The sequence below is a fragment of the Monodelphis domestica genome, chromosome 3 (genome assembly GCF_027887165.1).
Source record: "Monodelphis domestica isolate mMonDom1 chromosome 3, mMonDom1.pri, whole genome shotgun sequence".
Lineage (NCBI taxonomy): Eukaryota > Metazoa > Chordata > Mammalia > Didelphimorphia > Didelphidae > Monodelphis > Monodelphis domestica.
In genome coordinates, this window is record NC_077229.1 from 193088968 (window position 1) to 193115491 (window position 26524).

Genomic DNA, 26524 nt, shown 5'->3' on the forward strand with positions numbered 1-26524 from the left:
CCAGGCATCACTCCTTTGATATCACTCTCAGGATTCATGCGGTTTTTCTGTGTGAAGTGCAGGATCAATTTCTTCGCTGGCTCAAACTGCTGTGTGGCCATTAGCCACCTGAGGGACTCTGGGAAAATACTTCAAAGATACAAAGCCCATTAGTAAAAGTTTTCAAGTTCCTATGGTGCTCAAAATACAAAAGGCATGGTTAGAGCCTCCTGGGCAGTGACGGGGTCTCGTTCTGTGTTTGGTACCACACTTGGGGTGGAGTTGTAGCTTCTGACAAATTGAATGTGCTTATTCATTTTCCTCAAGGGATAAGAAAATGGTGGGCATTGAAATGGGTATTATTTCCCTTTGGGAACAATAATAATTAAGATGGTTGTGGGAATTAAGGAGTATGTGGCAAATAAGCATTTATATTGTACCCCATCTCAGAGGCTCTCTAGCTTCATCCCTACCCAAAGCACCGGTCCTCTCTGCTGCTCAGATGAGTGACCACAGAGCCTCTAACAAGGGATCCTGGAGCTCAAAGACCTCCAGGAACAAGGAAATTACCAACTGCTGAGAGTCCATCCCATTTTTGGATGGTTGTGTTTGGTGAGAATTTTTCCCTCCATGAATCTTCTGCCCACTAATCTTCATTCTGTTTTGTCAGGTCAAGAACAACAAATACAATCCCACTCACTCATGACAATCCTTCCAATACTTGAAAACAGCTGTCATTTCCCCCTCAGTTTCCTCTTCCTTAATATTGATATCACCAGATGCTTCAACCAATCTTCCTTTGGCATGGCTTCCAATTCCTTTATCCCCTTCTAGATGCTCCCCTGCCGCAGCTTTTCCTAAAGCATTTCCTAAAACTGGGGATCTAGAACCAAATACCACACTTCAAGTGTGGTCTGACCAGGACTGAGCAGGGCAGGATTGTCACTTCTTGTAACTACGCTTCAATTAAGACAGCTTGCAATTAGACTCACTTTTTTGGTTCCCTTATTGCATTATTGACTCCCATGAAGCTTATAATCTACAAGCAACCTTCTTTGTAGCTTTATTTCTCCCATTTTGTGCTGCTGAAGTTGATTTTTTGAGGCTAAATGTGGTTTATACTTATGGTTATTGCATACATTCTTTATATAATATATACTATGTTCAATATACTGAGATTTAATATATACTACATTGCATATAACTTTGCACTTATCTCTTTTAAATTTCACATCAAGTTTAACCTTTTCCAAATATATATTTGGAATATGTACATATCTGTCTTCATGAACACATACACCAATTATGGTAAAGAAGAACATGGTAAAGGAGAATGAGCTCTAGCCCAGGAATCTTAAGAGTTTGCATTTTAATCTTGGCTCTGTGGACAAATCACTCCTTCTTTGACGTAATTAGCAGGAAGAAAAGGTTTAGACTAGAAGATTTTTGAACCTCATTCCAGCTCTAACAGTCTATGTGACTCATGAAATCTTGGAATTTTAGAATTGAAAAGCTCTGAGAGACCTACTTAGTCTTGTCCTGTGCCCAGGCCATGAAGGGAAGAAGAAAAGAAACATTTATGAAGTGCTTACTATGTGCCAGGAAGTGTGCCAAGTGCACACTATCTTACCGGATCCTAATAGCAATGCTGGGAGGAAGGTGTGATTATTTTATTTCTATTTACAGTTCAGGAAATTGAAGTAGACAAATGGATGTGTCTGTGTCTGAATTTGAACCTTCATGATTCTAGGTTCCGTGCTTTATCCATATAGCCATCTAGCTGCATGGATCCCTTTTGTAATGTTATCCTCTTTCATCAGTGACAGGGAATTCATTGCTTTATGAGACCTCACTCCATTTCTGGACAGCAACTTTAAGGGATTTGCTTCTACTACTGAACTGAAATCTGCTTCCCTGTAGCCTTTATTCAGTGGCCCTACTTCTGTCTTTGCCAAACAAAATTAAGACTAAAGCTTTTTCTCTCTGATAGATCTTAAACTTTTTAAATAATCTATTTTTGTCTCATTACATATAAAAAGAATCCTTAACAGTCATCTTTACAAATTTAGAGTTCCAAATTCTCTCTCTTGCCTCCTTCCCCCTTCCTGAGATGGCAAGCAGTTTGATATGGATTATACATATGCAGTTATACAAAACATATCTCCACATTAGCCATGTTGCAAAAGAAAACATAGACCAAGAAAAATAAAGTAAAAAAAAATGTTTCTATCTGTATTCAGACTTCATCAGTTTTTTATTTGAGGTAGAATAGCATGTTTCATCTTAAAAAAAAAAAAACACCTTACCTTCCATCTTAAAATCAACACTGCATATTGATTCAAAGGCAGAAAAGCAGTAAAGGTTAGGTGATGGGGGCTAAGTGATTTGTTCAGGGTCACACAGCTAGGATTTGGGTCAGATTTGAACCCAGGACTTCCTATCTCTGGGCTTGAACATAGTTCATCTTAAATCCTTTGGATCTGTCTTTGATCACTGCATTGTTGAGAATTGCTAAGTAATTCACAGTTGATCATCCTACAATGTTGCTATAATTGTGTACAATGTACTCTTGGTTTTGCTTATTTGACTTTGTATCAGTTCATACAAGTCTTTCCAGGTTTTTCTGCAGCCATCCAGCTTGTCATTTCTTATAGTACAATAGTATTCTACGTGATGGGTCCTTGAATAACCAAATAGTTATTTTGTCCTGGTAAATGCTCTTTAGTCTCAATTCCCATTTCCTACCAAAGATGCTCATCTGACATGATTTAAGTCTCTCAATTGTTGAAGTCATTCTCCTTTGGAGATTCTCTGGATGTCTGATCAGTAAGAAAATTGCTTTTCTTATTCTTAGACATCATTGTTCTCTGGAATCTCATCTTCCTACAAGATCACTTCATTTCTGCAAGCTATGCTTTTGTCAGTACCTACCCCCTGCCCCAGGGACCCTTCCTCTCTCTGACTGGGATGGAATCCTCCCATACCCTTCATTTAAAGAACCAACTTGAGGAGCCACCTCATCATTTCCCACCTCACTCCACTTGTCTGGATTCCCCATGCTTGAGACCGAGCTCTCCTTTACAGCTTCTTTTTTGTGTTGTTTTCCTCTATTAGACTGCGAACTCCTTGAAAGCAGGGGCTGTCTTTTCCCTTTCTTTGTAACCCCAGAACTTAGCACAGTGTCTGACACAGAGTAGACACTTAATAAATGTTTATTGACTACCATATAGTCTAAGACCAGATGAGCCTTTTCAAGGTGGCCATGTCATAATGTTAACTCTGGATAACACTTAGTCTATCAAAAACCCTTGTTTTTAAAAAAATAGATATTAAGTTCTCTAATTCTATACTTGTAGGACTGATTTCTAAACCTAAATAAAATCTTTAACTTTACCTCTCTTAAATTTGATTTTAAAATGGTGTCACCCTTTCTTTCAGCTGGTTGAAATATATATTTTTTTAATCCCAATTCTGTCATCCAGCATGTGAAGTATCCTTGACAGTGAGTTTTATGTCATCTGAAAATCTGATAAGGATGCTGTCTGAGCCTTTGTCTAACTCATGATAAAAAGATAGACTGGAGTGAGTTTTAGGACAGATCCCTGTGAGTTGCCTTGGGAGCCTTTCCTCTGGGTTAATGTCCAGTAATCAGCTCTTTGGATTCATCTGTTGAACCAGTTCTGTAGCAATAAAATTGCATGACTCTCCAGGCCACATTTCTCCATCTTGTTTGTGTGGCTATCAGAATAGATGCTCAAACACTTGTTGAAATCCTGCTCTATCATTTCTGTTATATCACATCTATCATAGCATTTTCCCAATCTGAGGGTTGAATAGTATCCTAGATATAGAGTGGGAAAGAGGCTGGCTTTTATCCAACTTTCTCATTTTGTAGACTTGGGTGCAAGTCTTTCTAAGTCCAAATCCAACATACTGACCATTGATAGCATGCTTTCTCTCAGCAGTGCAAGAGGCAGAAGGTGAAAGAAGTCTAGTCTAAATGATTTCTCATGCTCAGTGATTAGAACAGTTGCTGATTCACACAGACTTCTAATGTATGGCTGCATAGCATATAAATGTGCTTTAGTATTGGGGGCTCATACACATAATGAATCCTTCAAGGAGTATAGTGTAGAGGGGAAGCTAGATAGCACAGTGGATAGATAGAGGGGAAATTAGGTATCACAGTGGAGAGGTTCAAATCTGACCTCAGGCATTTCCTACCTGTGTGACCCTGGGGAAGTCACTTAACCCTGATTGCTTAGCCCTTGCCATTCTTCTGTCTTAGGATTGATACTAAGGCAGAAGGTAAGGGTTTTTTTTTGTTTTTGTTTTTTTAAAGGATGGTGTAGTGGGAAGAATGATGAATTTATTGTCAGGAAACATGAGAGACTATACTGGGTCTGATACTAGTTGTATTTACATTGGTAAGTCCCTTTACCTCCCTGAGTCTCAGTTTTCTCATCTGTAAAATGGAAATAATGATTATAATACCCTCCTGAACCTGAGTGTCCTCTGTGAGGAAAATACTTTGTCAGTCTTAAAGCACTATAAGAGTTTGCATCATCACCATCATTGCTATTACTATTACCACTCCCTGTATGCAGTATTTCAGCACTAGCTAAGGGAATGGAATCATGCATAGAGATCCAAGGAGAGAATAGTGAAGGGATGAAGGCAATCTTCTACTAAAGACTGAGATAATTCATTGGTATAGAGAAGAGACAGCTGAACTTGGAGTTAGGAAGACTTGAATTTGAATCTTGCCTTAAATATTTACTAGTTACATGTTTTGGGCCAAGTCACTTAACTGTGTTTCAGTTTCCTTGTCTGCAAAATGAGTGGTTGGATCTCATGGTCTCCAAGTTCTCCCTACCCCAAATCCTATGATTGGCTTCTCTGGTAAGCTTCTAGTGAAGTAGATAGTAGAAGTGACTAAACAAAGGATAAAAATCTGGGAAAACAGATTTTGGAATGGGAATGCCATCATTTTAAAAGTCAACTGGAAGGGGGCAGCTAGGTGGCTCAGTGTCTAAAAAATCTAGACCCAGAGACTGGAGATTTTGGGTTCAAATCTGACCTCAGACTCTTCCCATCTATATGACCCTGGGCAAGTCACTTGATCCCCATTGCCTTGCCCTTACCACTCTTCTGCCTTGGAACCAATACTTAGTATTGATTCTAAGAAGGAAGGTAAAGGTTAAAAAAAGACCACACAAAATAAATTGAAAGGCTTCTTTCCAAAAGCTTTGTTGATCAGAAAAAAAGAAAATTCTGTAGTGTGCATAGTGTTGGACAGTTCTGACTCCTGATTCAGAGACGAGAGGGGCAGCCTAACCAAACACAAAGCAACCACTTAGAAAGTGTGTCAGAGTTTCTCAACTTGGCACAGAGTGATGTTTCATTCCCTTCCTCCCCCGTATAGATTCCCTTGACATGCCTATGTTCTGTTGTCGAAATTCTGCTAGCCTAATGGAATGCAAGATTCTCATGTTGCCAAGCTCTGGGAAAGAACAGGAGAGTCACAGCTGGGATACTTTGGGATTGTGGGCTCTGGCTGCTAATGGTTCTTCTCAATTATACCCATACTCAAGGAGAAGGGACCAAGAGCAGGGACAGGACTTTGACTCTGAACACCTGTATTCATCACAAGGCGAAAGAGTCCCTTGGACTCAGAGATGGAAAATCTGGGTTCAAATCCCAGTTGAATTGCTCACTGCCTGCGTGAATTTTGGTATTCTGGGCTTTTGTTTCCTTATCTATAAAGTGAGGGCATTGGAAAGAATGACCCCTATGATCTATTTTTGTTTTAGATTCTATAATTCAAAAACATATAAGTATTTTAAATAAATTATATGCAAAACAAAATGCTTTGCAAACCTTAAAGTGCTATATATTATTATTCATATGACTATATATTATGCAAACATATTATTTTAACTGTACACAACGTGGCATGACAGCTCCATTCCCTTCTCTCAGTTGGCAAATACAAAGTATGGATAACCTCTTTTTCACCTTACCCAAGAAGACTGACTACAACAATGAGTTTCATCACCAGTCCCCAAATAGTGGAAAAGTAAGAGAAAAGTCAGTGAACACTCTTTAAGAAGAGTCTTGGATGGGCAACTTTCTTCTCCTGAAGAGAAGTCCCTGAAGAACTACAAAGTTCAGAGAAGAGATTTTTCAGAAATCTCTTTAATTTGGTTGTGACTTTGGTATACACAATCGGTCAGCGTTCTGTCTTCAAGATTAGCGTTTTCTCTGACCAGCAGCAAGATGGTCACCAGGCTCACTCTTGTCTGGTGGTGAGATGGCATCCACCATTTAAACCATCAGCCTCACACTGTATTGTGGATTCAGTTCAGGTATTTTTGCGGCTGGTAATTATCTTCCTGTGTGGTATTTAAGCCTCCTGCATAACTGGAAGCAATCAGTGAACTGCTGTCCTGAAAGGAATCTCAGGGTGCTTGAGATGGTGATGATATGCCACAGGGCCACATTACACAGCTTTAATGAAATCTCTCTTGATAGGTTCAAAATGCAATAGAGTAGGTGAATTAAAAAGTGGGGCCAAAGAACATGAGCAGAATCGGGCTTCACAAAGGAAGAAAGGAGTCTAATCCTTTTTTTTTTTTTTAACATGGCAGTCTTTTAAATAGTTCAAGATAGCTTCTTTAGGGGGAGGGAAGAAGGGTCCAGACTTGTGATTTATTGATGTATGGAGCTTCCATAGGGAGCAACAAGGATAGAAAGCCAGGCTTGGAGTCTGGGAGAGTTGGGTTCAAATTTGGCCTCAGACACTTACTAGCTATGTAATCCTGGCTAAGTTGCTTAACCCTATTTGCCCCAGTTTCCTCATTTATAAAATAAGCTGAAGGAAATGGCAGACCACTCTAGTATCTTTGCTGAGAAAACCCAAATGGGGTCAAGAAAAGATGGACATGATTTAAATGTTTGAACAACAAAAACTAAATGGAGCTCTCAGGGATGAAACACATTTTACCAAGGGAGATCACCAACTTGTAGTCTTAAATACTCAAGGGGAAGTTAAAAGACTTTCCTAGGGTCACAAAAGCCTATCTGTGTCAGAGTTAGGGCTTGAACCAGGTCTTCTTAGATCCAAGGTCAGCTTCACTGTTATATAAGCTGCCTTATCGAAGATAGTTTTTTGGCAGTCACATCACATGGTGACTCACACCAATGCTGCAATCAATTAGAATTTCTTCATCTTTATTGTATGAATTACAATTCAGAGGATTATTGGATTTTTGACTTAGAAGGGACCATCTTTTTTAACTCTCTCATTTTATAGAGGAGGGAATTGAGACCATAAGACAAAAATTAGAGCCTGTTTCAATTTTGTTTTTGAATCTCCAATGCCTCCCATATTAGTTGCTTAATAAATCCTTGTTGGATACATGAGTGGATGCTTTAAGGTCACAAGGTGGTAAATGGCAGAGCTGGAGTTCAACACTTTTTTGATTCCAAATAAAACTTTTTTCTATAGTGCTATATTAGTTAACTGAACAGAAGTGCAGTATATTATGTATGTGTTTATTAAATCTCATCCTACTCTAGCCAAGGGGTTCTTAATTTGGTGACCATGGACAGAGTTCAGGGAGTCCATTAACTTAAAGCATTTCCTTCAATTATTTATAAATGTCATTTTGAGATGGAGTACTTGGGTTTAACCAGAGCGCCAAAAAGCCAATGACAAAAAAAGGCTAATGATCTCTGTTCAAACCTGTTGAAATTCTTTGGGGGAATGGGGAAGAAATCCTGATTTTCTCATCTAATTTCATAGCTGTCTTTCCTAGCACACTTTTTTTTTTTCCTGGTTAATAATTATAGTTAACATTTAAATAGAGCTTACTAGGTTTCAGGAACTGAGCTAAGCTAATATCTTTTGATCCTTATAACAAACCCGGGGGGTTGGGTGTTATCTTCATTTTATAGATGAGGAAACTGAGGCATATCAGGGTTAAGTGGCCAGATTTAACTCAAAACCTCCAAAAGTTTCTGTGCCACAGAAACTTCTGATGGAAGTGCCATTGTGATTTTTTTATTGTATTTGTTGAACATTTCTAATCAGTTGTATGAGTAGCTATTTCTCTGATAGATTTAAAACATCCTAGATATATGTGCTAAATAATGTTTCATTAATAATTCCAGAGTAAACCTACATATACCTATATATATATATATATATATATATATATTAGTGCAGAGGTTCTGAACCTGGGGTCTTTGAACTAGATTTAAATTATTTTTGGGGGGAGGAATAATTGTATTTCTATATAATTAGTTGCCTGTTTTCCTTTGGGAAAAAAGTATTAATTTTAATTTACCAAAACAATATGCAATCCATAAAATTTATAGGAATACATTTTAAGAAACTATACATAGAAAAATAAAAAATATTTGATGAAACAATTTTTAACCAAACAAAATACTTCAGTAAATCAATATTTTGCAGATTCCATCAAAATTATAAATAAGAAAATTCAGATGCTCTTAGTAACACCTTGTTTTCCCTTTTGTTTTAGAATTCCCAATGGCTTTTAGTCCTAGTATTAATAATTATTATGATAACCAGCCTTTAAAAAACACTTTTAAGGCATGCAAATAGCTTTTATCTCATTTAATCCTCAAAATTGAATTTGTGAGGTAGATGCTAGTATTATCTTTTATTTTATAGAATCTGAACCTGAGAGCAGGGAGAACTGAGATTGTACTTTTGTTGTTGTTCTGTCACTTTTAGTCGTGTCTGACTCGTTATGACCCCATTTGGGGTTTTCTTGGCAGAGATACTAGAGTGGTTTGCCATTTCCTTCTCCAGCTCTTTTTATAGGTGAAGAAACTGAGTAAAACAAGATGACTTAATTAAGATCAAGCAACTAGTCAGAATCTGAAGAAAGATTCAAACTCTGGTCTTTTTTAACTCAGAGTACAACTCTATCCCCTAAGCCACCTAGTTATCTGAGCAGGTATATAAGAAGTGCTTGTTGGATTGGATTGGACTCTATTGTATCATCTTGACTAAAATGGAACTCGTAGACATAGGAAGGGGTTGAGACTTCTATTAGGATAATTATGGATCTAGCTGGCATGATGGCCCAGTGGATTGAGTGTTGGTGTAGAGTCAAGAAGATGCAGTTTGGCCTCAGACTCTGGTCAAGTCACTTAACTCTGTTTGCCTCAGTTTCCTCATCTGTAAATGAGTGAAGAAGGAAATAGAAAACCACTGCAGTATTTTTGTCAAGAAAACCCTAAATGGAACTTTTTTAATGAATTGCAACATGCTTATAAGTATACTAAGACTTTTGGGATGCATTTTTGGAGGGGCAAATATGCTACCATCCAATCTTCTCCCTAGTAGAAACATAAATTCTTTGAAAGCACGGTCAGTTTTATTTTTATCAATGCATTATCAGAACTTAGCACAGAGCCCATCATGACTTAGTGACTGTTGAATTTAATTGAATAAATTCATTATTAAAAAGAAAAAACAAAACCCCAAATGGGGTCATAGAGAGACTGAAAAATGATTGAACAGCAACATGATGGTGCCTGCCTATAATCCCTGCTGCCAGGGAAGCTGAGGGTGGCAGGTCTCTTAAGTTTGGGAGTTCTGAGCTATAGTGGGCAAGTTGATCAAGCCTCTGTACTAAGTTAGTTTTAATAGAGTGAACCCCTGGGGAGCTGAGGGTCACCAGGTTAGCCTAAAGAGAGAATAACCTACCCGGGTCAAAAATGTGGCAGGTCAAATCTGCGCTGGTCATAGTGAGCCTGGCCTGTGCACAGCCCCTTGAACTTCAATCTGGGTGAGACAGGGGGAACCCAATCATTTAAAAAAAAAAACACTACATTATAGGGACAGCTAGGTAGCATAGTGGATAGAGAGCCAGATATGGGTTCTAGGGGATCTGAGTTCAAATCTGACCTTGCATACTTCCTAGCTGTGTGACCCTGGGGAAGTCACTTAAGCCTTTTGCTTTTTTACTTAATCCCATTTGCCTAGCCCTTGTCCTTCTGTCTTAGAGTTGCTACTAAGACAGAAAGAGTTTAAATAAACAAACAAAAAACCCTACCTAACAAAGTAGAAGCCTCCCTATAATGTTCTTCTACCCATGATACATAATGTCACTTAGGGCAGCTCGGTGGTATAGTGGACAGAATCCTGGACCTGGAGTCAGGAAGATCTGTGTTCAAATCTGACCTTAGACAATTAATAGCTGTGTCACCCTGAGAAAATCACTTAAGTCTTTTGCTTCAGTTTCCTCATCTGTAAAATGAGCTGGAGAAGAGAAATGGCAAACTCACTCCAGTATCTTTACCAAGAAAACCCCAAATGGAATCAGGAAGAGGAAAGCATGACTGAAATGACTGACTGTCATTTAGTCCAATGGTATTCTCTTGGAGCTAATGTACCAGTTCTCATTAACGCTGCTTCTCTGCAGAACTAACTGATGTTAGGTGGGGCAACTACCCCTGCACTCTGTTTAAGAATTCAGGAAAGTTTGTCATGTAGATATGAAGAAAAGTAAGTTGGACATAGAAGAGATTCATGATTTCATTTGTGCATGATCCTTTTTTTTTTGTATGTGGAAATGCTTGTTTTATTTGGTTTTGCCCAATTTGGAATAAAAAATAAATAAAATAAAAAATAATTCAGGAAAGTAGGCAACATATTTTAGAAAGCTACCAATGAAAACTGGGAAAGGTTTTTTAAAAAATAGATAAGAGTCAGGGATCCGGAAATTCATTTGGGTGGGGACACCACATTCCCTGAGATGCCCACAACTGAGGGATGAATATACCTGCTTCAGCAGGCTGTTTGTGCTTTTTTCTTTGTGTCGTCCCACTGGCACCCCCCTCCACTGTTACTCCAAGATGAATGAGGTTCTTAGTAAAGAAAATTTTCAATTAAGAAGAAAAACGATGAATGGGAATACCTCCTCCAAGAGAAGAAGGCGAGATCACCTGTCCCTCTGGTGTGATAGAACTTAACTGATGCTTGCTGGTAAGGGTCAGTAAAGCAGTGGGCAGCTTTTCAGAATAGGCCCATTTTCCATTTTAATAACCCCACTGAAATGTTTCTGACATATGCACTGATTTCCTCACACTTCATTTTCTATTATTTCTCAAAGCCATTTGCAGTAGAGTTCAGATCTGCAGTATATTGTAATCTTTAAATGTCATTGAAACATGTATGTCACTGGATGAAATACTTTAATTATGTGAGGGTTCTAGGACCCTTTCATAGAGCTAGCAAGTTAATAACATTTTCTCAAGTCATTCAGAGAGGCCTTATGCAAACATTTCCTTGTAGCCATTGTGGGAATGACAGCGATAAGCATACTAGGTCTCTCCCTCTCCCTTTCCCTTTCCCTCTTTCTCTCTCCCTATGTCTACCCACCTGCCCCCCCCCTTTGTCTCTGGCTCTTTCTCCTTCTCCTTTTCTTCCCCACCCCCCCATTTAACACTTACTGTGAGGAACTGCCTCACTGGTTAAGTCTCTGCACAAGAAGCAAATTCATCCTTTCTTCAATTTAGTCCATAAAGGGAGATCAGTTGGGAAAGAAGTATTATTTTCACTACTAAAACATTTTTTTCAGATCATATGCAAACCTCACTTTTATACAATCTTGTGTAAATAAAATTCTATTGCGGGTATATGTGGGGAACTTAATACCCAATTAAAGCTCTACTCCAGGTATCTCATCATGCACTGTAGTGAACTTGGGTTCTCAATGGCTTTGCCAGAAGATCACAAGCTTGGGTATGATTGCTACCAAGGTGGAAAGGCTTTGCAAGGGATTGAGTGTATGTCTGTTGTCAGAGCAGCAGCCTCATTTCAGAGGCTTGTTGTCAGGATGCTGGTTATCAGGATCAAGTTATGGATTTTTCTGGACATTATGTATGAAAAACTGCCTACTGAGCTATTGAGGACACCAATTCAATTCACACTTACTAAGTTCCTACTATCAACAAGGCTCTGTGCTTATGCATTAGGGATATATGAAAGTGTAAGATAAGTACAGGGAGGGGAGAAAATGAAAGAGGGGGTAAGAGAGAGACAGAGGGGGAGAAGGGTTGGGGGGGAAGAAAGAGGGAGAGGGAGAGAGAGGGAGGGAGAGAGAAAGACAGACAGACACACACAGACACACACATACACACACACACACACACAGAGAGAGAGAGAGAGAGAGAGAGAGAGAGAGAGAGAGAGAGAGAGAGAGAGAGAGAAGGAGAGAGAGAGAGAAAGAGAATTGCTTGAGACAACTGGAAACAGCTCCTGAAGTGTTACAGAACCAGGGCTGAGCCTCATTGCTTAAAGTTGTCCTTAGAGAAACAGAGAGAAGATAGGAGACAGCCAGAAAAATGGAGAAGGGGAAAGGCAGAGGGAGAGATGTCTAGTGTGCTAATGTGGCTGCAGGAAATGTTTGCATGAGGTCCCTTTGAATAATGAGGAATTGTTACTAACTTGCTAGTCTTATGAAAACTTTAGGGAGGAGGTGGCATCCAAGTTGGGTCTCTTTCAATAGGTAGAGATTGGATGGGAATCCATTTTGGTAATAGAGGATAGTATAGTTGAGACAAGGCAGAGTAGGGCAAGAACAAGGGACTGGGACTGGCTCAGTTTGTTGGAAACAGAGTCTGTCAAAGACAAAAAAAACTTGGGAAAGTATAATGGAAACAGGCTGTGGAGGGCTTTGAATGACAGGATCAGGAAGTTCTACCCTTATTGGGTAGGCAATAAGATACTGCTGAAAGTTTCTGGAAAATACAGTGATATCAGCAAAATAGTACATTAGGAATGTTATACCATTAACAGTGTGAAGAATGGATTGGACAAGCAATAGACTATAGGCAGAAAAACTAGTTGGGACAGCATTTACAGTAATTATGGATCATGGAAATGGCCACTGGAATTAGGGTGAGTGTAGAAAAGGGAATGAATTTCTTTTTGAGATATAAAAACAAATGAGGAATTTTATTAATATTTTCTATGTTTAGTTTAGAATCATTTTTTCCTCTTGCCTGCTCCATAATGTTCTTTGATGTTAAACTAGAATCTTTTTTTTTCCACTTTTTAAAATGTACAGCATTCTTCTTATAAACTACATTCTGAGATTTTCTTATCTGCCTGCTTCAAGGAAACCCATGTGAAAAAGAGAATAAATTTTAAAGATATTTCAGAGGTAGAAATGACAGGACTTGGCAATCTACTGGATATAATACATACTTGCCTACTTGATTCCGTGGAGTGACAGGAGAGACAGTCGAAGATGACCAGATGGTTTCTGTCCTTGTAAACAGAGAAGTTGGGGTAGATATAAGTTTTGTAAAGAATGAAAATGAGTTTTGCCCATGTTGAGTTTGAAGAGTTGATGAGATAGTCAGATGAAGATAAACAGCAGGTGTCAGGAAATAAGGTTCTAGAACTCTGGGATGGGGTTGAATGAATGAATGAATGAATAAATCTTCATTAAGTGCCTACTATATGCCAAGCACTGGAGATATGAATACAAAAGTGAGCCAGGCCCTTCTATTAAGCAGTATATACTCTAATGAAAGGATACCATCTATACAGAAAAAGGAATTGAACAAAATGGAATCAGTTGCCTCAAGTTCTCTCTCACTCAGAGTCTTCAAGCAAAGTCTGGATGACCACTGTCTGGAATGTTGTAGAGGAGATTCCTGTTTACGTATGGTCTCTGGGATCACTTCCTAATCAGAGAACGTGTGACTGCAGATTAGATCACCAAAGCAGAGCACCTAGAGCAGGATCTTGGCAAACACCCACATTTAAGAGGTGGTTGCCATTTTTGTGGATAGAAAGGCAGTGGGGACAAGGGTACCTATAAGGATGAAACCACCACTCTTTGAAATATTAAAGAAGGGGAACTTAAAGCAATGAGTCTCAGTCCTGGCTCTGTAACACCTCAGGGGCTGTTTCTAATTATCTCAAGCAATGTCAAGAAATTCTCAAAATGAAATTAATTTTAAGCAGGGACTGGAACTGAATGGTATATCAGTCCAGGCTGATATTCTGACACTGATTCATAGTTTATTCAGTTCAGACTGTTCCAGCAACTTTTTTTTTCCTTTTTCTTTCTCAAACAAGTTTTTTGTGTGTTTTAAGTTTTTTTAAATCCTATTTGGGGGTTCAGTTATGATAGTTCAGGTTTTTGGTTTAAGTTCCTGGTTTTAATGAATAATTGAACAAATATAACAAATGTTTATACAGTATCTGTGAAGGACGACATAGAGAGCTGAGGCTGGGGAGACAGATGAACATATCATTTCTCTCCTCAAAAACCTAAAATGTGAGGGTAGGAAAGAAGAGATAGAGTAAGTATGCAATAATTACAATAAAAGGTATTGTTGTTGAGTTGTATCCAACTCTGTGACCCCATAGACCATAGCTATTCATGAGGTTTTCTTGGCAAGGATACTGGAGTGGTTTACCATCTCCTCCTCCAGTGAATTCTTTTGTCTTAGAATCAATACTAGCTATCAGTTCCAAGGCAGAAGAGCAATAAGGGCTAGGCAATTGGGGATACACGACTTGCCCAGGATCACACACGGAAGTACCTGGAGCCAGATTTGAACCCAGGATTTCTCATCTCCAGAAGTCAATAAACATTTATTAAGAGCTTACTACTATACTAAGGCACTATGCTAAGGGCTGGGGCTTCAAAGGAAGGCAAAAACAGTATCTACCCTTAAGGAGTTTACATTCTAATGGAGGGATAACATGCAACAACTAGGTACATGTGAGATACATATAGGGTAAATTAGAGATCATCCCAGAGGCAAAGGACTGGCTTTTAGGGGATTGGGACAAAGAGGAAGCTTGCTTGGAAGGCTGGAAGTGGAGAGGTCTTGTGTAAGGAACAGAAAGAAGGTGGTGTAACTATATTAGAGTGTGTGGAAGGGAGTAATGTTAGAGAATGGAACAAAAACCAATCAGAAAATTTTATATTTGATCATGGAAGTAATAAAGAGCCTCTTAACTTGAAGGAAGGAAGGTCAAACTTCAACAAACATGGATGGGGGCTCATAGCTAGCACAGTGGATAGACTGCCAGGTCTGGAGATGGGAGGTTGTGGGTTCAAATATGGCCTCAGATATATCCTAGCTATGTGACCCTGGGCAAGTCACTTGACTCCCATTGCCTAGCCCTTTCTATTCTTCTGCCTTAGAACTGATACTTAGTATTGATTCTAAGACAGAAAGTGACGGTTAAAAAAAATCATGGATGGATGAAGTCTACTCCAGAAATGGGGAAAGACTGAGAATAGTAATAGAGCTGTCAGCATATACATTGAAGTTTTTTTTTTTTACATTACAAAGTCAGTATGAAAGGGAGCAATGGAGATTAGATTTCATGACCTTAATATGGAACATAGACTCTATGAAAGTCTGAGATAAAGTTGGGCAGGAAGGCTGGAGCCACATTGTGGAAGGCCTTAAATGTCAGTGTCAGAGATTTTATACTTTATTCCATGGGAACAAAAGGAACCATTGAAGCTTTTTGAGTACAAACTGTGATCAGAATGTTACTCCAGGTATATCCCTTGGGCAGTGGTGTGAAGGATTTAATTAGAAAAGGAACAGTATGGAGTCAGGAAGATTCAACCTAAAAAGAAATTAATCAATAAACATTTATCGAGTACCTACAATTTGCTAGACTTGAGGTCATATTTGGCTTCAGACTCTTTCTAGCTGTGTGACCTTGGGCAAGGCACTTAATCTTATTTACCTTAGTTTCCTCATCTGTAAAATGAGTCACTTAACCTCTGATTGCCTGAAAAAGGGATCCACTGGAGAAGGACATGGCAGAACACTCCAGTGTCCTTGCCAAGAAAACCCCATGGATGGAGTCATGAAGTACATAGACATAATTATGTGCCAGCACTGTGCTAAGCATGCTGGGGTTACACAAAGAGGCAAAAGACAGTCCCTGCCCTCATGGAGGTTACAGCCTAATGGAGATTACACATGCAAACAAATACATACAAAACAAATCAAATAAAGATTAAGTCTTTAGCTAGAACAACAGGCTTTTACACCTGAATGTGATGTTGGAAATCATTCATTCCTTCATTCATTTATTTCAATTTTATTAAATTTTCAGTTTCAAATTTTCTCTCTCCTATTTCCATCTATTAAGAAGACAAGAAAAACAAAGGCCATTATAAATACATAGAGTTATAGAAAACAAATTCTTGTTTTAGCCATACTTGGCAATAGTTCTAAAGAGGAAACTGAGGCTCATCTAGGTAAATTAATTTCTTTGTTTCCCATGTCTAAGTTGTGGCAGAGCTGGGACTAGAACTCTCATCCTATACCTCTCAGTCCAGTCCTTTTTTCACTTTAACAGACTTTACAAGTTTAAAAATCAAAACAAGGAATCCTTTTGTAAGGCAATAGTCACTCATGGGCTTAGTTGGTTGGTTGGTTTGGATTTTTCTACATGGAATTTTCTCAAAATGGGGGAACTTTGTATTCTATTGCTCCACTGATCCAAGGTAGAGTGCAAAGAACCCTGGCACTGGTGACCAGAGACATGCATTTCAAGTCCAGCCTCTAGCATTTATGACCTGTATGGCCTTGGGGAAGTCCTTCACTTTTCTGAGCTGATCTCCTCATCTGTGAAATAATAATTATTCTAAATCTCTTAGTGGTGAGGGTCAAATAAGCTAAGGGTTGGGAAAAGCCAATATAAAAAGGATGTCATACAAATATATATACAGGGGAGTACAGAAGTAAGAGAATTAATTGTAAGAGAAAAGGGGCCAGGTTATGAAAGACTTTATAGACCAAGCAGAAGATTTTGTATTTCTCCTTCTACTATGGAAATCTCTTTCATGATAAGGAATGAGAGTTAGTCTACAGATAAAGCTTTGGTAATGGGATTGAGGCAAGGGTCTGTGGCAACTATCTCCCCCAAGTCGATGCTAATCTGATTGCAATCTCCTTCCTAGATGGTAGAGCAATGGGACTATTAGGGTCCTGACCACAGGATCAGGTGGAAAACTCTAGAAGGTCTTTGCTTACTTGGGCAAGCACTGGTTTTTGTTCCCTTCATACAGCAGGTTTCTGTAGCTCTCCTGTCACAGGTCAGTGAGCACAGTGGGTACAATTGTTTAATTAGATTTTTCTGCTGCCTTAGAGGCTGCTGTAGCCTCTCCATGGTTTCAGGATGGGAGTCTCTATAGTTCCCTCACAGAATAAGACTAATGGAAACCAAGACCCAAGATGCCTCAACATTTGTTGATGCACTCATTTAACAAACATTTGTTAAGCAACTTTTATGGGCAGAGAGTAGGATTAGGTGCTGGGAAAGACACAAAATTTAAATAAAAATCAGTCTGTGCTGCCCTCAGAGAGATTATATGTTAGTGGAGGGTTAGGAAACAGATCCATAGATAGCGGTAATATCATAGGATACATGCAGTTAGGTGGCACAGTGGACAGAGCTTCAGGTTTGGAATCAGGAAGACATGGTTACAAATTTGTCCTCAGACACTTACTAGGTGTGTGACCCTGGGCAAGTCACTTAACCTCATTTGCCTCAGTTCCTCATCTGTAAAATAAACTGGGGGAAAAATGTCAAACCATTCCAGCCTTTTTGCCTAGAAAACCCCAAATAGAGTCACAAAGAATCAGGCATGAATGAAGTGAATGAACAAAATGTGTATCATAGGGCTACTAAGCAAATTACTCTGTGAGTTCTGAAAGGGAGTGGGTTTTCTCACTGCAGAGAAACATGGCAAACTTAATGGGAAGACTCAGCATTTGGTTAGACCTTTAAAAAATGGGGAAGTTCAAAAGGTGGTAAAGGAGGAAGGAAGGCATTCTAGGAATAGCGAGTAGCATGAGCAAAGGCAAAGAGATGAAAGCAGGATTCCTGTTCACAGAGAGCAGCTAACAGTCAGATTTGGAGTAGAGACTAATACTAGCTAGAAAGCAAGGTTGGGCCAAGGAAAAGGATTTTTCCCAGTAGGCAATAGGGAGCAATTAAAGATTTTAGAGCATTAGGATGTGACAAAATCTAGACATAAAAAGATGATTCTGACAATGCATAGACTAGAGGAAAGAGAGTCTCTTCTGTCACTAGGGAGCTCCCACTTAGGTGGTTGGGGACAATGAGCCATAGTCACATAAATTGTTGCCCTTATTTACATGTCTGGGAGGGTTCACATTTATTTACCCAGGAGATAACATTCTTCCCCAGTATGAAACTTCTAGATGATTTATTTCCTTTCTCTGTTTTTCCTCTCAATTTAAAGACCCTAAAGCAATTTAGGGCAAGGTAACCAATCTCAGACATATTGAGTCAATATTTACATACTGTTAGTTTTTTGGTTGGAATGAGAGCTAATGATTTTGTTCTTAAATGACCTTTTTTGAGGTCATCCAACTCTGAATCTATAGTTCTGAAACAAAATTTAAATTCCCCTTTATTTGTCATTTTTCTAGACAAATGGGTGAATCGATCTCTTTTAGTAATAATAATAATAGCTCATATTTATGCAATTCTCACTACAATTCTAGGTGGCACAGTATATAGAATACTGGCTTGGAGTCAGAAAGGATCTGAAGACTTGAGCTCAAATCCAGTCTCAAGCACTTATTAGCTGTGTGTCCATGGGAAATCACTGAACCCTGTTTGCCTCAGTTTATTCATCTGTAAAATGAGCTGGAGATGGAAATGGCATCTTTGCTAAGAAAACCACAAAAAAGGGATCATGAAGAGTCAGATACGACTAAAACAACTAAACAACAAAAATAGTAAAGCAAGTACTAGATTTGGAATCAAAGGACTTGGGTTCAAATCATGATTTAAAAAAACACTATATGATTTTAGGTAAGTCACTTAATCTCTCTGAGCCTCAGTTTTCTCTTCTACGAAATGAAGACTCTAGACAGATGGTCTCTATGGTCGCTTTTAGCTCTAAAGTCTGATGAACATTATAAAGAAACTGCTGGAATATTTTCACTTTACATAGGTGTAAACTGATGGAATTCTATGCTTTACCCATTATACCCAGCTATCTCTTGACTCAACTGTACTCAGAAAGGTCATTTGAAATCCTATAAGGGGCTGGGATGATCTGCCTGTTCATATTCTTCTCACTCTGTATTCATTTGCTTTATTCCCCCTCCCAACCCTTTCTTTCACTAATCTGCTAATTTAAAAAAAGTATCTACAGGAGGCAGAAAGAATAATGCATACATGGTATCTGTCAATATAATCTCGCCAGAGAGAATTTATTTGTCATTTTCTAAAATGATGAAAATGAGTGATATTGGAAGCTATGGTTTGGAAAAGAGCAAACTACTCATGTTACTTTAGTTTCTAATCTAAACTTCACAAGGTACCATCAGTCAACCTCCCTCCCTTTACACTCCACCAAGAATTTTAGTAAAATTTCAAAAATTCAGATAAAAAAGGAGTGGAGTAGAGAAAAGGATGATGGATTTGAATTGATTAAAAGACATTTGTGAGACTTTAAAGAGAGATATGCGTGCACATGCACACACACACAGAGTTCAGGGTAGGCCTCCATACTTGAGGTGCTCCTAGTCTTGTTGGAGGTGGGAAAGCCAGGCTATACACAAAGCCTTTGGGGAATTTTTGATATCTCTCTCTCTATCCATCCATCCATCCATCCATCCATCCATCCATCCATCCATCCATGTATATCTCTATCTCTTAAAACCCCTATTTTTCATCTTACAATATTGTGTACTGGTTCCAAGGCAGAAGAGTGGTAAGGGCCAGGCAATGGGGGTTTAAGCAGCTTGCCCTGGGTCACATGGCTAGGAAGTGTCTGAGACCAGATTTGAACCCAGGTCCTCCTATTTCTAAGCCTGGCTCTCATTCTACTGAATCACCTATCTGTTCCCTTGAAGATATCTTTTAAAAAATTAAATACACTAACTAGAAGCAAGTAAATAAAGTGCAACCATATAATTTTCCTTAGAAAAATAGTTTTAACAAATAAATAAGAATGATCTTTAATTTTATATATATGTGGCAAAGATATGTGGCAAAATACTTGAAGAGTTTATTCTCTCATTTTAAATAACCCATGCCATTACCCCCTCAAAAAAATTGTGGTGAAAACCATTAGCTCATTTTAGTGAATCAAAAAAATTTTTAAGTTAAATTTAACTTTATATAATATATATATATATATATATAACATAAATTTATTTCTTTGTTACATTAAAATACCTAGTTAACTCCCTTCCTCCTTCCCCTCCCATCATTAGGGAAGACACCATTTGACAAAACAATATATGTATATATAAAACTATGTTTTATTTCTATTTATCAGTTTTTTCCTCTGGAGACAGACACACACAAAGGGAAAACTGGAAAGTGGTCTGGCAGAAACTAGATATAGATCAATATTTTCCACCACTAACCGAGATAAGAACAAAATAGATTCATGACCTAGTCATAAAGAGAGATATGATAAGCAAATTAGAAGAAAAGGGAACACATTACCCATTAGATTTATGGATATGAGAAACATTTTTGAATAAGCAAGAGTTAGAAAGCATTGTGAGATGTAAAATGGATAATTTGAACATGTTAACTTAAAATGTTTCTGTACAAATATAACGAATGTAGCCAAGATGAGAAGGAGTAAATTGGGGGGGAAATACATAGACAGTTTCTCAGATCAATGTCTCATTTCTAGATTATGTAGAGAACTTTGTCAAATATACAAGAATATGTGCCATACCCCAGTGAATAAATGGTCAAAAGATATGACAGCTTTTAGATGAAGAAATAAAAAACTTAAATAGGGGTATGAAATAGAAATCATTATTGATTAGAGAAATGAAAATCAAAATAACTCTGAATCAACCTTTTTAAAAAAAATCAGTTGGCCTTTCTCTATATAAAGAGGTTTTGAACTTCAAATGAATGAAATTTGTTTTTTTTGCTGCTGAATTGAAGTTTCATTGTAATAGTTTGTCTCTTAGAATTTTATTTTGTTACCTTTTTATTTTGTTACTTCTAGGAATTATTAATAAATCTTATAAAATATATTTGGTGTTGTATATTAATTTTATTTTTTACATAACTGAGCTCTGATTGTGACAATGTAGTTCAGACAGAGAAGTGATGTATTCAAGACTGAGAATGAGACATTCATCTTTGGACACTGATAATGTGGGAATTTTTTTTGGCTTTATTATTAGTTATAATAGTTTTATTTTTATTCTTTTTCTCTTAATAGGGAGGTGGAAAAAGAAGTGGGGGTAATAACAATAACAGGGATAATATTTATAGAGTACCTACTATGTGCCAAGCTCTATGGCTTTACAAATATTACAAATACAAATATTATTTCATTTGATTCTCACCACAATCCCCTGAGGTAGGTACTATTTTACTAGCATCTCCACTTTACAGCTGAGGAAACTGAAGCAAAAAGATGCAAAGTGACTTGCCCAAGCTTTCACAGTAAATATCTGAGGCTGTATTTGAACTTGGGTCATCCAGACTCCAAGTTCAGTGCTCTGTTCATTGTGCCACATAGATGCTTGAAGGATAGGGTTCCCTATGTTGCAAAAAGTAAAGACAACAGAAGGAATGACCAAATGAATCACAGACAACCTTGAAAATTGTATACTGAATTTAACATACACTTTAGAAGAAAAGCAAGCATTACATGATAGAGATTTATAGTCTCATGTATTATTCTCTCATTCTGTTCCTAAATGCATATGGAAACACTCATTTTATTTGCCATTTAAGTTCAGATTAAAGAAATTAAAAAAAGTATGTTGTAAGAGTTGGGCAAGACTTCATGACATATTGGTGAGCTTGGCCTTTAAGGATGGGTAGGGTTTAACAAGTAAGACAGGAAAGGGCATTTCAAGTTGTCAGAACAATACAAAGGCACAGGGGCTAGAATTAATGTTTTTATGCAGACAACATGAAAGAAACTTGTCAGATTAGAAGAGAGGAGATATTTTCCAAAATCAAGTCAGTCTATATTTATATCACCATTTGTAAAGCTTATGGTTTTCAGTTTTTACAGCAATTTTTCTTTTCATTCCATTTGGAAGCAGAGTGAATGTTGATTTTAGTACCAGTCAGTTTAAATTCACTTTGCATTATTTATGTAGGCGATCTTGAAAACAGGGCAGCTTCTTGCTCGAGGGCTCCATAAAATCTGTGCCACACAGCAAGTCATAGACAGATGCCATGCTTAGGGCATGTGAAGCCTTCATAGATTGACTGGCCCAACCGGTCAGAGCTTGCAGTCTCTGGGCAGAGTTTTGTTATGTATTGTTTTGTTATGTATTGTTATGTATTGTTTGATCGCCTCTCATGATGAACCTAGATGTCAGGTCCCTTTGAAGGGCTTATGCCAATATCATGGCTTCTAAAGTCCATGAAGAGGGGTATGTGTTGGGTGTGCATGCACACAGAGTTTTAGCATCAGAATCTCCCAAACCCCCCAAACAACTCTTCTGGCTTTTCTTTCTATTATTTATGAAATGTTTCTAGAGATAAATAATCCATTGTCTCCAAGGAGCTAGAATTGCAGGAGCTAGAAGTGCTTTATTTATATTTGTGCCATATAAGAATTGGTTGAAGGAACTAGAAATTTATTAAAAATAGAGCAAAAATAGGGTAGGAGGTGGGAAGGGAGGAGGACACACATTATACTTGTCTGGAAGTGTTTCAAAGGTTGTCACGTGCAGGAGAGATAGATTCATTCTACTAGGTCTAGGAACAGTGAATGGAGGCTTTTTTTGTTATAAATTTGTTCAATCATGTCCAACTCTTTGTGACCATATGGACCACAGCATACCAGGCCCATATATGTTTTTGCATGAAACGTACCCTTGATGTCTTTAATTTTCTTGAAAAGATCTTTTTTCCCATTCTATTGGTTTCTTTTATTTCTTTGCATTGCTTATGTCTTATCTCTCCTTACTATTGTCTGGAGTTTTGCATTCATTTGGGTATATCTTTCTCCTTTCCTTTTCCTTCTTTCCCCAGCTATTTGTAAAGCTTCAATGGATAGACATTTTGTTTTCTTGCTCTTTTTTTTGGAATTTTTGTTGTAATTATTGCTGCTGCCTGTACAATATTGTGAACCTCTGCTATAGTTCTTCAGGCATTCTACCTACCAAATATAATCTCTTAAATCTATTTATCACCTCTAGTTCATATTCATAAAGGATGTTATTTAGGTCAAGCCTATACTATCTGATTGTTTTCTCTACTTTCTTCAATTTAAGTGTGAATTTGTAATAAGAAGCTCATGATCTGAACCATAGACAGCTTTAGGTCTGGTTTTAACTGTCTGTATAGAGCAACTGAGGCAAACAGAGTTAAATAACTTGCCCAGGGTTACAGAGGTAGTTAAGTATCTGAGGCAAGATTTGAATTTAGATCTTCCTGAATCTAGTCCTGAGCTCTGTCCCCTGTGCCATGTAGTAGCTTGATGGAAGCTACAAAGAAGTAGATGATGAGAGCTGCCCACAAGTGGAGTACCTCAGTAGGTAGGAAGCTCTCCCATGCTGGAATTCTTCAAGAAAAGGTTGAATTGTCTAAATGTCCACTGAGATTCCTCCACCTTGAGATATTATGATTCTATTCACTTCCATTCTTCCTGTGTGACTTTATCTGGTCAGTAGGGAAATGTGTTTCTCATTTTTGGGTCTAGAAAGGAGGGATTCAGTTCAGCTGCTTTGCTTGCAATGGTCTCTGAATAATATGTGACCAGGACTGGAATTTTTTCCTATGCCTTAACCTACTCTAATATTTTAGGAATCTGTGATTTGGTTGCTAAGGATGTTCTCATCACCTAATGTTCATCCTTTGTTTCAAAGAGGTCCAATGACATCATGGGGTGATTTCTTGACTTGAGCTTGACTTGGATTCAAATAAGGCAGAGTTGTATAAATTAATTAGTCTCACTTTCTCTTCTAGAGTCATTGAAATCCAGTGGCAAGACAAAAGTCAGGATAACTGGTGATGGCCTGGGGTGCAGTGGATGACCCTGGCATCTTTGATGTCTGACCGAGCTTTGAGTTCACCACAGCATCTGCTTCAGCTACCTTTGTGGCCATTGAAACAAACTCTTCCCATCTCATCACCTACACATACTATAGAAATATTCATCACCATGCAGGTAATCGATTGATGAGTTTGGAGGAATTTAGCTAACCACTTTCCTGAATGACAGATATACAATTCATTAACAGGCCCAATTTGATGTTCTTCTAGATTGTTGTACTTGTCAGAGTTTGGCTTTTATTGGTCTAGCTTTGAGAACTTAGGGTCATCTTCATAACACAATGAGGTAATCAGAAAGTGACTTTTGTGGAAGACTGAGTTTGAGGTAATGAAAGATACAGATGAGGGTATCTTGGTGGCTTGGTGGTTTTGAAAGATGGGAAGTTCTGGGTTCAAGTATGACCTCAGATATTTCTTAGCTGGTAACCACCCCCTGGACAAGTCACCCATTGCCTAGCCCTTACTGCTCTTCTGCTATGGAACTGATACACAGTAATGATGCCAAGATGGAAGGTAAGGATTAAAATAAAAGTTACAGGTATTAATCAAAGTCTATACATTTTGTGATAGGTTTTGAGAAGTTTAATTCTTACTTTCCCCCTTAATGTTCTTATTTTCTGGTACTCAACAGAAATTGATTACTTTTTCCATATAACAGCTCCTCAAATACTCAGACAGCCTTTATGTCTATTTGAAGTCCCCTCTGAGCTAACTAAAACCGGTTCATTCTACTGATTCTCATAAGATATGTTCCTGAAGCTCTTCCATCTTGATGAAGAAGTGGCAGGGTAAAGTGGTAGACAGTCACTCTGGGCCAGCCAGGATCCAGGTACACCTAGGCTTAATTTCCACCTCTGACACCTACTGGCTGTGTGACCCCAAGCAAGTCACAACCTCCCAGTATTCTAGAAAATTCTCCAAGATGATAAATTTCAGAGAAGGGGCTATTCTACAAAGGAGTTTCTTTATCTGGGAACAATTCCTTGCACAAATGAAAGCACATGTCCAGTCCTTTAACTTCATCATGGTTGCCCTGCTTTGAATGCTATCCAGGTAATCAAGTGTCCTTTCTAAACAGTTTAGACCCAATTGTTCAGTAGCTTCTTTTCTTTGAAGTAGCTTGGAAAGTAGTCCCTAAATACATTTATAAATGGGTTGCCTGTGGGATGGATTTCTTCTGGGTTTATTTGGCATAGTTCAGCTGTCCTTCCAGACTTTATTTTCTTATGTACCATTTCTACTTTTGCCATTGCACATGGAGAACTTATTGAGCTAAAGCCTCTTGATCAGAGGCCCTTCTCCCCTCTCCATCCATGCTACTGTTCCGATAAGGTCTTTTCTATAAACTTTTTAGCAGTCTCCCAAATTCAAATCATCTATGTTATTAAATATCTGTGTTATTAAATATTCTCTCTCCTGTATGAGAAGGTTAGGTCTTGAGCATTTAAAAAAAACAATGATAACATAAATGTGGTGTTTTAAACACATTGAGATAAAAACAGAATGAGAAAATTACACTGACCTATGATGCAGTATATGAGTGCCAGGCCTAGAGTTAGGAAGGATAGATTTTAAGTCAGGTGTTGGCTATTTCCTCGATGTGTAACCCTGGGCAAGTCACTTAACCCTGTTTGCCTCACTTTCCTCATCTATAAAATGCACTGGAGAAGGAAATGGGGAACCATTCTAATATCTTTGCCAAGAAAATCTCAAATGGGGTCATGAAGAGTCAGACACAATTGAAATGATTGAACAACAAAATCTATTTCTATCAGGCTCACGGGTTAAATACAGCTTAAAGTAGTGGGGGGGAAACACTTCCCTTTAAAAAGCTCTGATGCCTTCCATGTTAGTTATATGTTAATATGAGAGGTTCGTCACTGTTCTTCTCTCTGTCCTTACATTTTAAATTACTAAATTAATTAGTATACATATGATAGTAATTATGAAAGAAATCATGGCAGGGAGAAAGAACAATAGGGACAGATAGGTGGATTGGGGGTGGTGGTGGCGGAAACAGACAGAGAGACAGTGGATACAGAACTAGGACTAGAGCTGGGAGGTCCTAGATTCAAATCTGTCCTCAGATACTTCCTAGCTATGTGACCCTGGGCAAGTCATTTAACCCTATTTGATAGCCTTTGCCCTTAGAGTTGTTACCAGGACAGAAAGTAAGTGTCTAAAAAAAAGAAAAGAAAGTATGGATTTAGGTATTTGGATCTAGTTTCTGACACTAGCTGTATAACCATCCCTCATCTGTGAAATGGAGATAATCCTTGTACTATTAACCTCCCAGCAGTACTGTGAGAAAACCTCAGAAAGCCTCGTAAACTGGAAAGCACTACAGAAATGTGAGTTGTTTCTAATAGACACAAGTCTACCCCAGACTGTTTTCATTTTCTTGAATGATTCCCCCCCTTGATTGCCATACAATAAGATGCACTTTAGAATACACATTTTTTTTTC

The 26524-nt window shown here is 38.1% G+C and overlaps 1 protein-coding gene across 2 annotated transcripts in view; it reads right to left on the reverse strand.

Annotated features, from left to right (window-relative positions):
• SLC22A23 (solute carrier family 22 member 23) overlaps positions 1-26524 on the reverse strand; it is a 277033-nt gene that overhangs the window by 44572 nt on the left and 205937 nt on the right. Inside the window, exons 5-6 of one of the 2 annotated variants that reach the window (XM_007488028.3) lie at positions 13232-13294; positions 2-129 (exon numbers count right to left, since the gene is read on the reverse strand). In XM_007488028.3, coding sequence (XP_007488090.1) covers positions 2-129; positions 13232-13294 — 191 coding nt within the window. The remainder of the gene's footprint in view (position 1; positions 130-13231; positions 13295-26524) is intronic. The other variant, XM_003340677.4, reaches the window with a different exon arrangement.